Below are 11,832 nucleotides of genomic sequence, written 5' to 3' on the forward strand. Positions count from 1 at the left end.
AGCCCAACAAGCATTACACACATACCATATGGTATGCTGGGCCCCAACACTAGGCTTTGTGGAGGACTCAGATACCTCCCAGCATAAGGGTGAATCTCACCTGAAAGGAAGTGCTGAAGTGGAAAGGAGGCAGCACGTCAAAGCTCAGGAGTGCTGAGGGCTTCTGAATGCTACAGTTATTTTGAGGTAGGAAGCCCTCTTTCAACAGGAGTGGGTGCTTTCAAGGTCAAGCCTTTGGGTCTTATTGGTGTGGTTTTGTGGAACACTGGGTATAAACCCACCAAAGTGTCTATGCTACCCTGTAAAACTGTTTGCTGCCAGGGTGGTTCATGGCCAAGCAGTGATCGGTTTCTTTATTTACTGTCTTAGAATTCTACATATTTATGCAGCTAAAGGTATGAGGGCGTATACATTGGCAGCTGCAGAGCGCATGAAATTCCTGAGAAGACTTGATGCCAAGGAACACAGAGGAAAGGTAATACAGACCACTTTATTCTGCAAACAGTGGTATTTGAGGTGGGTATGGGCTTTGCATCACTGAGAGAAACTGATGCCCTGAAAAATCCAGCTCTGTCTCTCTGTTACTGCAGAGGAATTCCTTTGATATGCCTCGCTTAGGTGCCTCTGGAAGGATCCTAAAATTAGGTGGGATGAGAATGAACTTTTTCTCTTTTCAGCCCACAGTTCATACAGAGATCTAAGGCAACACCAGTCCTGGAAAATATGTGTATCTTGGTAGTAGCCTCTGAGGCCAAAGGTTTTTTGAAGAACAGATTTATGTTAGGAGTGCTGCACCTGACATAAACAGTGTTTCAAAAATGCTGGACCTGGGTTGTCACCCAAATTAGGGCCAAAGAACACTAGAGGGAGTTCAGCAGGAGTGGGAATTGTCCCCCATCTTGTGATGCCATAGGTCCTGATATGTGGGATTCAAAATCCATCTGTGAGCTGTCTTTGGTTTATGCACCATAATTCTTGGGATTCTAGATACCATTCAGCCCAGAGTCCCTTTCCCCATTCCTTGTTTTATGATAGCATCTTCTTCTAAACTCTCACATCTTATCTGCTGTGCTGCTATTTTCAGACTCCTCTGCTGGTGGCTGTCACTGCCAGGCAGCCAGCTATTGTCTATGATCTGATCCAGACAGGAGCAGATGTCAATGCTGTAGACAACAAAGGGCAGTCAGCTTTACATCTTGCTGCAACATACGGGTATGCCCAGGTTCTTCAGGTAGGAAAAGCTTTCATGGTTTTCATTGACAGCAATATAAATCTATAATAAAGTCACAATATTGGTGTATTTAAATAACTGTCTCAGAAGGCAAGATGTCAGTAAGCAATGAAAACTGACAAAAGTCTCCTTTTCAACTGTGTTAGGAATTGACTTCCCTGATTATTCCTGTTTAAAGACTATACTTGCAGCTAACATCAACCTCCTGTTACAGAGGAAAAGACTTTAGCATATCTGTGGGGCAAAATAAATTCTTTCTGCAGATCATCTAAATCTGTTGATGACAGGCTAGGTCAAGTAGGCTTGCTCTATCTTGAGCCCCCAGAGTTGTACTGATGCCTGCATTGGAGGTGGTTCCCCAGAGGCTGCAGGCAGCTGTGGGGTGTGAGGAGAGGGAGTAATACTAGTGTGAAACCCCCTCCCTGTTGTTGGTGTTGTTCAGACTCAAATCAGCTGAAGAGAGAGCGCATGTGATACTGCAGACAGAGCCAGAACAGGCACAGCCTTCAAAATGAGAGACATTTGTCAGATTTTATGCAAAACGAAGATCCATTGAGAAGATCTTCCAGGGCGTGAGAGAAACTAGATGCTCCTGTATGGCCAAAATCTACTAGAGATTTCATGGCTTAATGACCAGACCCTCACTTCCTTAGTGCTTCCCAGATCTTTCTGTAGACAGGTTCTAAGTTGTGTGCCAGCCAGACTCTAACAGCCCTGAAGAGCAAATTAGCACATTAGAAAAGGCACTGTGGGAATTTTTGGAAGGGATTACATAGCAGAGATAAGCATACTGGAGCGTGTCTCTTAAACGCCTAGCTATTAGCTATAAAATGGAATTAATAAAATGTGCCTTCCTTGATTCATGTCAGGACTGAGTATAGGCAACTTCAATGCAGAGTTTCATTGCAGCAGCATGGCTGCTGCTGAGTTTACCTGAAGGCACCCAGCACAGAGTCCTCTGAGTCTGAGGTATGCATAAGTGGAACTACCAGGGGGTACCTGGCATGCTGGCAGTCCATCTTCAGTATGCATTAGCTCTGCCTTGCACATGCCCTGGGTTATGTCACCAGCAGGCAGTTAATGTGTAACATTGTGAGTTCTTTGGAAAACAGGTGTTTCACAGATTCACAGCACTGAAATCTAGTGTCAGATAAAGACTTAGTTTGTAGTTAAATGATAATTATCCAATTGTTTGTTTGTTTGTTTTAAAATTTTGTTAGTTTTGACTGATTTTGGCTTGGACAGCATTCTGCTGAACTAAACCTTTCCATTTCTCTGTTGCTTCTAGGTTATACTGTCACTAGGTTTCCCTCTTGATTTAGAAATGAAGGATTTTGAAGGTAAACCCCTTTGTACAAATATTTTATAGTGGTATTAAAAAATTGAAAAGCTGTATTGGCTATTTCATTGACTGACGCTCACCGGTATTTGGTGGTGTGTTAGGAGGCCAGAGTGGACTCAAACTGCCTGGGGGAGAGTCGTTACTGTGCACTCAAATGCCACAGAATTCAGTGGTGCTGATCATTCAGTGGTGATTCAATACACAATTGGAGCTGGGCTCATGCTGTAGTGCCCCAGGAAGTGTCTACACAGCCAATATGGTACCTCTGAAACCAGAGAAGGGCTTGTGTCTTAACAACACATGTGCTGAGATGCATGCACTCTCCCTGCCAGCCCTTGCTTCCTCTCTGTACTTTGATATCTTTGTTGCGACTGTTATCTTTCTCCCATACTTGGCTTTCCAGGCCATACCCCACTTCACTGTGCTGTTCTGGCCCACAACGTCCTGCTCCGGGAGCAGGGTTGCCAGGCGTTGACGGAGGAGCAGCAGAAAGATCTTCGGCACCAGAGCGAGGAGCTGGAGTCCTGTATCCACCTTCTGGTGCAGACAGGAGCCTCCATTTACAGCCGGGTAAGGAATCAGCTTAGTTATCCATACACGGTTTGTTTGTATGGGAACTCTCCCATGCCCTGCCTGACACTTGTGCTATGCTCAGACTTTAGAACTGGAGAAGGAATAAACTGCTGACAGAAGGACCAAATCTGTTCGTCTTTCAAGTGACCGGTTGCAGAGTTAGCTGCTGCCTTTTGAAATTACTTTCTTGCAGCCTGAAGCAAACACTGGACAGTAAGAGGGCCACCGAAGGGAAGGAGGTGCTTCACATTAATTGCAGAGCTGGCCTGGACTTTTCTCTGATGGGGTTATAGATCTCCAGGTTGTTCTACAGAACATTTCTTATTTCGTTTGGGTTTTCTGTGTTTTTAAATAGGATGTGAAAAGCAACAAGACAGTTCTTCATTATGCAGTCCAGGATGGGAACATCTCCCTGCTCAGATACTTTTTGGAGCTGAATGCTTTCAAGTCCAAGGACTTTGTCAACAACAAGGTGAGTCAGGCCATGCATGGACAGGATTTGTGTGCACATCCAAGACAGAGGAGATGCTGAGTGCAGCATGAGAGCTGTCCTGTGGTGGGAGGCTGCATGCAGACAGAGGTGTTAGGAGAGCTCTGGGGTCCTGCAGAAACCAGTTATTCTCTTCCCACGCTTGTTTTTTTTCTGGAGGGAGAAATCAACAGTTTTTAACTCTGAACTTTTCTTTTTTTTTTTTTTAACCTGAAATTGCATTTTGCTGTAAACAGACACTTCACCTGGAAAGCAGTGCCTGGCTTGAACTCTTGAGTTGCATCATGAAATGCAGGCCCCTCTCCTAGCAGGCAGAAGCTGACACAATGAGAAAGCGAGATAACCAGGGAAGAGGAAGGACTTGGGAAGAGGTTACTTGAGGAGGAACATGAACTTTATTACATTAGGCTGCAGATTGAGAAAACAGATCTGCAATGATGCAATGCTGCTCTTGGCAGCAATGTAATACTGTAAGGTGGCAGTTTAGGGCAGCAATATATCCCTCCATCCACAGGAAGGACAAAGCTCCTATTTCAGTTAAGGGAGATAGTGATTCTTTCTGCCTTAAATGTTATTTGCAAGTCTTCTGGTTATTGTGATGGCTGTCTGCAAGTGTGAGTTTGGAGAATCAAAATATATGCAGGACTCACCAAGCCCTAACAGCTGTCAGGAGCAACAACAGAAGACAGAGGTGTACTACAGGCAGTGAACCAGTGGCTGACGCTGCCAGGCAGGTGAAGCACAGGGAAACCAGCTCAGCCTTGCTGAGCATGTGGGAGCCTAGGCAGTGTGGCAAGTAGACCACCTCTGACTCTGGGGGCTCGAGACCCTACTTTAGGCACTCTATACAACCCTGCTTACTGAGCTGAAATTTTGCTAACATTGGTTCCTCAGTGCAGGGTTTCTGGAGGCACAGCCATTCCCAAGTTGTATAAAGCAAGTTAGAAACCTCCCCAGTGCTGCTGTTGTTTCACCTATCCCCTTGCTGCCTCATACTTCACCTCTGAGCAGATACCAAGCATTGATACTATCTTGCAGATATATCAGCTTCACCCATTCTCCTAAGCAAAAATCCTGACATTCCTGCGCCTTAGCTGAGACATCGCTCTGCTTTTGATTAGCTGTTCCCTCTCAGCAGGACTAAATGGGTGATTCTGGGTGTTTCTGCAGAAGGGTACACTTAAGCAGGAAAGGAGAGAGGGAGGGGAGGACAAGGCTAAGGCTCCCTGTTTTGAGAGGGTCAGTGCATTAACTTTTCATTTAAACAATTTCAGTGTCTTAGCCTTGTTTGTACTCCCTAGAGCATCAACAAACTTGTGTCCATCACAAAGGAATTGAATGTTTTCTGTCAACTCAGTTACTCAATTGGGAAGCAGATACTGGGCAGCTTCATGAGTTTTTTTTCCCCTACAGATTTCTGTTGGACTGGAGGAAACATGTTTTTCTTTGTGTATGTGGGTAATAACACTGAGTTTCCATCTTTCTGTACAGCGAAGCGCCTTACGCTGTCTTTTCACTACATTCTTTCCGTATCTTTTAAGACCCATTAGGCAGGTGCTAGCTTGATGTGGGAGTCTGCTGTTGTCTCTCAATCAGAATCCTGTGAGAGATTCCTACTGTGATAGGATCACTTGGAGTCTTCAAGTCTTGTTGGTGAACTGTCTGGGACAGTGAGAAATATGATGGCAAGGTTGTCTGATACCCATCCTGGCTTCTTAGCTCTTCCAAGTATGAAGAAGACAAGAAAACAGGGATGCTGGAGTCCATGTTCTGGCTTCCCTGGCTCATCCACTGCAGCATATGGCTGTCTCATTCCAAATCCATTTCCTTGTGGATTTCACAATGAGAAAATCATTTGAGACCTTTGAGGTATTTTTCACCAGAAGGATTCCTAGAGCTCACATATTGGTGCTCTGGACCATTGTCCCACGTAAGCTCTATTATAGTCATTGGGAGGCTTCAAGATCAGGCATTGACGATTTGCCTTGTTTTCTTAGCCTCATGCCTGGATTTGGAAGCTATCAAGTGCTCCTGTGACAAAGATGCAGCAAACAAATGCAGATGTTTCCATTTTAACGAGAAGTCCTATAAAAAGCTTGTAACTTTCCCTTGACTCTATGGGATGATAAAATTGACAAGGATCTGCTTGTTCAGGGCTTGTAAAAAATGCCTTGTCTGAGAATAGCTGTTAAGATTATGCTATTTTGTTTTGTGCTTCAATGCCCCTTATGTCTCCGTGGTAAATAGGACCTGAAAATCATGTTTTCCTTTTAACAACTGGAATAGTAATACACATTGCAAATTGTGTCCAACCGTTCCAAGTTCATAACAAATGTATGGTCATTTCCAAGACAAAAACTATACAGCTGTCTAAATGAGACTTCTTGCAGACTAAAAATACCTTGCCTTGCGCATTTGCTTATTAGATTTTTCTTATTTAAAACCGTTACCAGTCATACCTGACTAGGCAGGGGCACAGATTTCTACACGGTCTGGTGATACCACAGCTTTTCTGCAACACATTGCAGCATGCTCTGTCCTGCGCCCCCCCGCGGCTTCGCAATGGATTTTGTCTGTCCTTTCTGTGCAAATCCCGTTACTGACAGGGCTGGAGTCAATATGTGCTTAAGTAGGCCTTTGACCGCAGGACTCTGCTTAATGACAGTGCCATGAAAATAAAGCCAGGCACTACCTTCAGCACTCAGAAGGAACCAGGAGAAGGTTTGGAGCCCAGCATGATCTATTTCATCTGCTGCAGAGACAAGACATATGCAGCCCTGTTTAGACCACGGTACACAAAGTCACTGAGGGACATGGGCTGCTGGGCCACTGGCTCAGCTGGACCACCAGGATGGCTTGGTATCTTTCACAGCACCTCTTTTTAATGCCATGGGTCTGGCGACCCAGGAGGACTTACACAGCCAAATATGCCTGGTACTCAAGAGATCAATCTGAGCCTTGCATATACCTATACGCTAATGGGTATGGCTTTCACTTGCATCAAGGTCTCTTTGCAACTTTCTGGTATGTGCAAGTGACTGTAAAAGGGCGTAGTGGAGGTGCGTGGAGCACAAATGGGTCTGCTGTTGTCAATCCTTACAGAGCCCATGTGTGGTGGGTAATACAGCATAATGTGTTTTGTGTCCCTTAGACTGACCCTAATGTTTCCCAGTGAAATAGTTCTTATTGTTTCTCCTGGATGAATATGTTACATGGCCTCTATCCTTCTGTTTTTCAAATAACTCATCGGGTCTCTGCTTACATGAGGGTACAATTTAACAGGGGGTTGCAGAGAGATTAGGAATGTTGCTGATACAGGACTACTTGTTAGCTGCACCCAGAGCATCAAAGCCCCCAGTTTTTAGTGCTCTATTTGAGAGAAAAATCTAAATCCACACGTCTCCTGCGTGAGCAGCCATACATGGAAGAAACAGAGCAGGAATACTCCCTCACCTTCTGGTAAGTAATTGTATGAGGCTTCTTCGGCTCTTGTTTCACAAATCTCCATTTCTAGGACAATTCTGAGTGCGTGGCACAGCTTATCAGGAGGTTTCTCTCTTTTTTTTTTTTTTTTTTTTTTTTTCTTTTTTTTCTTTCACTGTATTAGGCACATGGCAACACAGCTTTGCATATGGCAGCTGCACTGCCTCATGGCAAGAACCAGAAAGAAATCATCCAGTTGCTCCTTGACCACGGGGCAGACCCGAGCATCCGAAACTTAGACAATGATCAACCAATCCATATGGCTCCTTCTGGAAAAGCTGGGGATCAGGTACATGATCCACATTGCTGCTGCTTCATAACACATCTGTGCGTAACACAGCTGTCTGTCCTTATCAGTGGAACAGTGGCGACAAGTTGTGTAACATGGGTCTGATGTTGCAGTGGTGTAGGCCTGGGGGTTCCCCACTTTGGTAAATCCGTAGTCAAGGAGCAGAAAGGCATTAGCTGGTGCTCCAAATACATCTGGCGGAGGTATCAAATGTGTAGTTCTTTCATAACAACAGCAAATCTCAAGGGATGATTGGGTTTCATGCCTACAGGTATGAAAAGGCTCCTGGAGCATATTGTAGTCTCTGATATGTTTATATGTGTATTTAGTTACACAGATACATGTATATAAGTGTGTGTATGTATGTATTGGGCTGTCTGCATGCACGGTTTCAGGTGGCATGTTATGAACTTTTACATTTTTTGGCAGGTTAGGCATTTGCTGAAGAAAGGGAAAGTTGTATCTGCATTCATTTCCTGTCGCCAAAATGCCAGATCCTAGGTTGCCTGCAATTTCTGGAATGGCTTCAACTTCAGCTTGCTGATTGCACAAGGCCTCTTAGAAAACTTGTAAGGATGGTTAACCAATATGTCTCTGCTCCTGGAGTCTCTAAACCAGGGTGGCATGACAGTGTTTCTCAACCTGTGGACCATGAGTAGCATGTAAGATATCAGAAGATGAGCTTTCAAATGGTTGAAAACTTAATTTTGTTATCAAAGAATACTAATAAACCTCAAGCATTGCTTGCAAGCAAGGACGCAAGCAAAGCAAATGGCTGTTATGTAAATAAGCAAATGTCCAAAGTACAGCCAACCTTTGATTTGGTGGCAACAGAAATCCATGGCGGTGACGGAGCACAAGATGGTAGTTTGGCTATAAATGGTTGAGAAATACTGCTCTAAGACATGCTCAAACTGTGCTTCTTGTTAGGTCCTGTACAGAGGTACTGGTTGAAATGATGAAGCCTTTGTGATGTTCGGTTATCTCCATTGTTCCTGCTAGCCTGGGAATGCAGGAACCTGAGGGGAGGGAAAAGACTGGATGGAAGAGGTCAGGTCAGCCTGAGGAGTCATGCATGGCTGTATCTCACCTGAGTGAATGGGCATCTGAAATCAAGAACTGCAAGTGAGGTTTCCTGCAAGCTGCTGCTACCGCATTTCTTAGCACTTTGTGGAAGAAAGATGAAGCAGCTGTGCATTGCCACAGTCTTTCAACCCACCCCAAGAAAAGAAAACAGGTGCTTGTAAGAGCAAGTACATTGGGCATGTTGTCAGCAGTGCAGGTTTGTGTGGCTCCCCAGTGTTTCCCAGTGAAGGGATTCCTCTTTGAGACATCTGATCCAATTCAGGTCTCCAGCTCTGATGGCAAAGAATAACTCTGGAAGCACCTCAGAGTGGGAAGGAGAACCCTCACCTGAGCTAATGCCTGTGTAGGAGACAGAGGCTTCCTTTGGGTCTTCAACAGCTTTTAGGTATGGATAGGGTAGAAAATCTTTGAGCTGTGTGGGCCTGTACACAGCAAGGTCACAGTGCAATGGGGTAAGTGCTCTCCTATTCCCATTCATATCTAAGAGGGCATTTTAACAGATTATTTTTATTCTTTCTGTGAAATGATTTGTGAATTGCTGTGCAATCAGCTGGCAGCAATGTCTCTGCTGGGTCAATAAGATTGAAGGTAGATGCCTGAAGGCAATGAAAGCCATGTTTTGAAAACTCTTTCACAGAGGGTGTCTCATCTTCAGTACACATTCTGAATTATAGTTCGCTGATTTCTCAATGCTGCTCAAGTTATTTTTTCTAACAGGACTGAACAATAAGATGAAGGGCAGATGTCTTAAATCACTGCAGTAACTTCCTTGATCACCCAGTGACTAATTCAATTGGATGAGGCTTTCTACAGCACTTGTCAGTTTTGAAGACCTGGACTGTTTAAACAACTGTTCAGCAGACTTGAACAAAAGTGCTTAAGAAATGTAGAGATCTTCTCGACTTTCTCAGCCCTCCTCTCTGCTGTTTTGCTACTGCTTCTCACTACACCATATCTACAAATCTGCCAACATCCACTGACAAAAAAGCAGACATGTATTTGCATGTGTTTGCATAAATTTGCCTGTATCTGGGCATAGGCCAGTAGAAACATGTGCTTTCTTACTTTGAAGGGATGCTATAACAAACTCTGAATTGAGTGATAACTGTGTTGGTGAGTTAGTACTGTGTGTCAAGACAAAATGGTCAATGAAATATCAATTTCTTGAACTTGCTGGCAACAAAACTGTAAAACTGTGACCAGCGTTGGGCATGTGATACACTAGGGAAAATGTAAAAAGCTTTTTGCCACCTAGAAATGTCTATGAGATGACAGAAGTCCTTCTGCAGCAAGTGAAAAAGTACATGAGCTGTCTTCTAGAGTGGCTTATCTCTTTATTGTTTCATCTGCCTGCTGTTGGATGTTTAATACAGAGCAATGCCATCAGTGACTTGTAGTCTGTAAACATCACCATCTCCAGAATATCATGGAAAATATCAGTCTGAGGTGGGATGGATGTGGCTTCATTCAAAGCATCACCCTGACAGCCTGTGTTACTCAGAGTTGATAGATGAGATTAGCAGAGGGAGGAACCCATGAGCGACCCAGGAAGAGTTTATTCTCTCCACAGGCACATCTGTGTTCAGCTTCCCAGAGCTCATACATTAGAGGCCTGCTCTGAAGCCAGCCACAATCAACAAGCTGTTCATATTGTCTTTGGACTGTATCCACGAGACAGGTGGAGGCTGCTGCTTCCCCATGCATGCAAAGCACCTTTCCCTGTCAAGCCAGCCAGTTCCTGGCCCTCTGTATCAAGAAAATTCCTTTTAAGGCTCAAAGGTGGCCTGAGTCTGTGCTGGGGTGAATTTAATTGATTGGAGTAGTATCTTAGTTCACAGTTAACCCCTCAATTTTTTATGACTGTTTCAGGGGAAATGTACTTTTTATTACCTTAGCAGTACTGGCAGTATGTGATACCACTTTATTTGTACAGTTTATCTCTTCCTACCTGTGGCTTTGGATAAGCTACTAATAACAAAGGCTTGTTATCACCAGCCAAATGTTCTGAAGTGGCACCACAGAAAAGTCGCCAGTCGGTTGGCAAGGAAAACTTTTTGATCAAATACTCTGTGCAAGTGGTAAAGAACCTGAAAATAAGAAGCTTTTATTTTCTCTATAACTGTGGATTACTTCTGGAGTTATTCACGGCTTTTGTAAGAACGGGGTGATCCTCACTTTTGTGTAAACACGTGTTTATATAGGTTGGCAGAACTTCACCTGGCAGGGACTGATGAAATGCCAGTGTTTTAGTAGTGCTGTGCCAGCTCTGTTGGAGATATGACTCAAGCTACTTACTACTTTCTTTTAAAACCTTTTCTTTTTTTTTTTTTTTTTTTTTTTTTTTTGAAGGGGGGTGTGTGGAAATAAAAGGAGAAAAGAATATGTTCCTTATATCCAGAAAATGCGCAACCTTTGAATAGTCCTTCTCTGTTGTTTTTTTTTCCTTGGGTCAACAAGTCAACATTGTGTCAACACTCAGCAAGCTTTTACTTGCATTGCATATGTCACCTGGAGCTATTGACATGGAGTTGGGGAACAGTGTCTAAAATATGTTTCTATTCCCTAGCATGAGGGATTGCAAAACAACAGGAGAAAGAGAAGCAGAGAAATAGGAAGAGGCTGTAAGGGATGGAGGACAGCACTACTTACTTAATGGAAGCTGTTAAGAGTCCAGAGACGCCAGTGCATATCAACGTTTTGCTGGAAATATCCTTGTCCCAGCAGAGCAGTTGATAATTTCAGAGCAGCTGGTCCCATGCAGCATGAGACCAATAGCTGTTAAATATCTGCCATCTTTAATAACACACCGCATGCTCCCATCTCAGGACCTCAGCCGCCTGCGAGACGTGGAAGTATAGAAGCTGAGGGATGAGACCAGTGCAGCCTTTCAAGAGACAGCTTCCCCCACTGGAGAAGTGCTTTTTTGGCCTGGGTCAGGCAACACACAAGGAGCAGGAATAAGAATGGGAAGTAGGGTGATTCGTAGTGCTCATGCTCACACTGCCATTCCCAAGTCATCATGCCTAACCAGCAGCCGTACGTTCAATGATGGGCACAACCTCTCCACTGCACACCACAGTCTTTGCACAGAGCAGTCCTCTTCGGACGTGCAGTGTCACCACAGATAGTTTGTACAGATCTGTGCCACAATATAATGAATGTGCAACCTGCTGATAATGTATTAGATTTAGATATCTGTCTGATGTGGAGGTGAGAGATACGTTGTTAGACTGTAACACTTCACTTGACTTCCTTGCTGGCACTGTTGTGTACACTGGGATACTATTAACCTTGCTGTAGGATGTGTTAAAATGAATGTTCTCCTTGTTGAATGCTTT

The 11,832-nt window shown here is 44.1% G+C and overlaps 1 protein-coding gene across 1 annotated transcript; it reads left to right on the forward strand.

The window, feature by feature from the left end:
* Positions 1 to 379: 379 nt before the first annotated feature.
* Positions 380 to 11,832, forward strand: NFKBID (NFKB inhibitor delta). The gene is made up of 8 exons (XM_042800687.1): positions 380 to 475; positions 1,085 to 1,231; positions 2,520 to 2,571; positions 2,977 to 3,143; positions 3,502 to 3,618; positions 7,244 to 7,408; positions 7,838 to 7,977; positions 9,212 to 11,832. Exons 1-7 carry the CDS (start codon positions 398 to 400, stop codon positions 7,907 to 7,909), a joined length of 798 nt encoding a protein of 265 aa, XP_042656621.1. The 5' UTR covers positions 380 to 397; the 3' UTR covers positions 7,910 to 7,977; positions 9,212 to 11,832.

The sequence above is a fragment of the Tyto alba genome, unplaced genomic scaffold, assembly GCF_018691265.1.
Source record: "Tyto alba isolate M040663 unplaced genomic scaffold, T.alba_DEE_v4.0 Super-Scaffold_32, whole genome shotgun sequence".
NCBI classification, from domain to species: Eukaryota; Metazoa; Chordata; class Aves; order Strigiformes; family Tytonidae; genus Tyto; species Tyto alba.

Bases quoted from the DNA above. Each gene is read 5' to 3' on its own strand.
- NFKBID (XM_042800687.1), top strand. From the start codon at position 398: ATGAGGGCGTATACATTGGCAGCTGCAGAGCGCATGAAATTCCTGAGA. The intron at 3,144-3,501 runs GTAAGGAATCAG...GTTTTTAAATAG, and splicing joins GAGCCTCCATTTACAGCCGG to GATGTGAAAAGCAACAAGAC. The intron at 7,409-7,837 runs GTACATGATCCA...ATTTTTTGGCAG, and splicing joins CTGGAAAAGCTGGGGATCAG to GTTAGGCATTTGCTGAAGAA.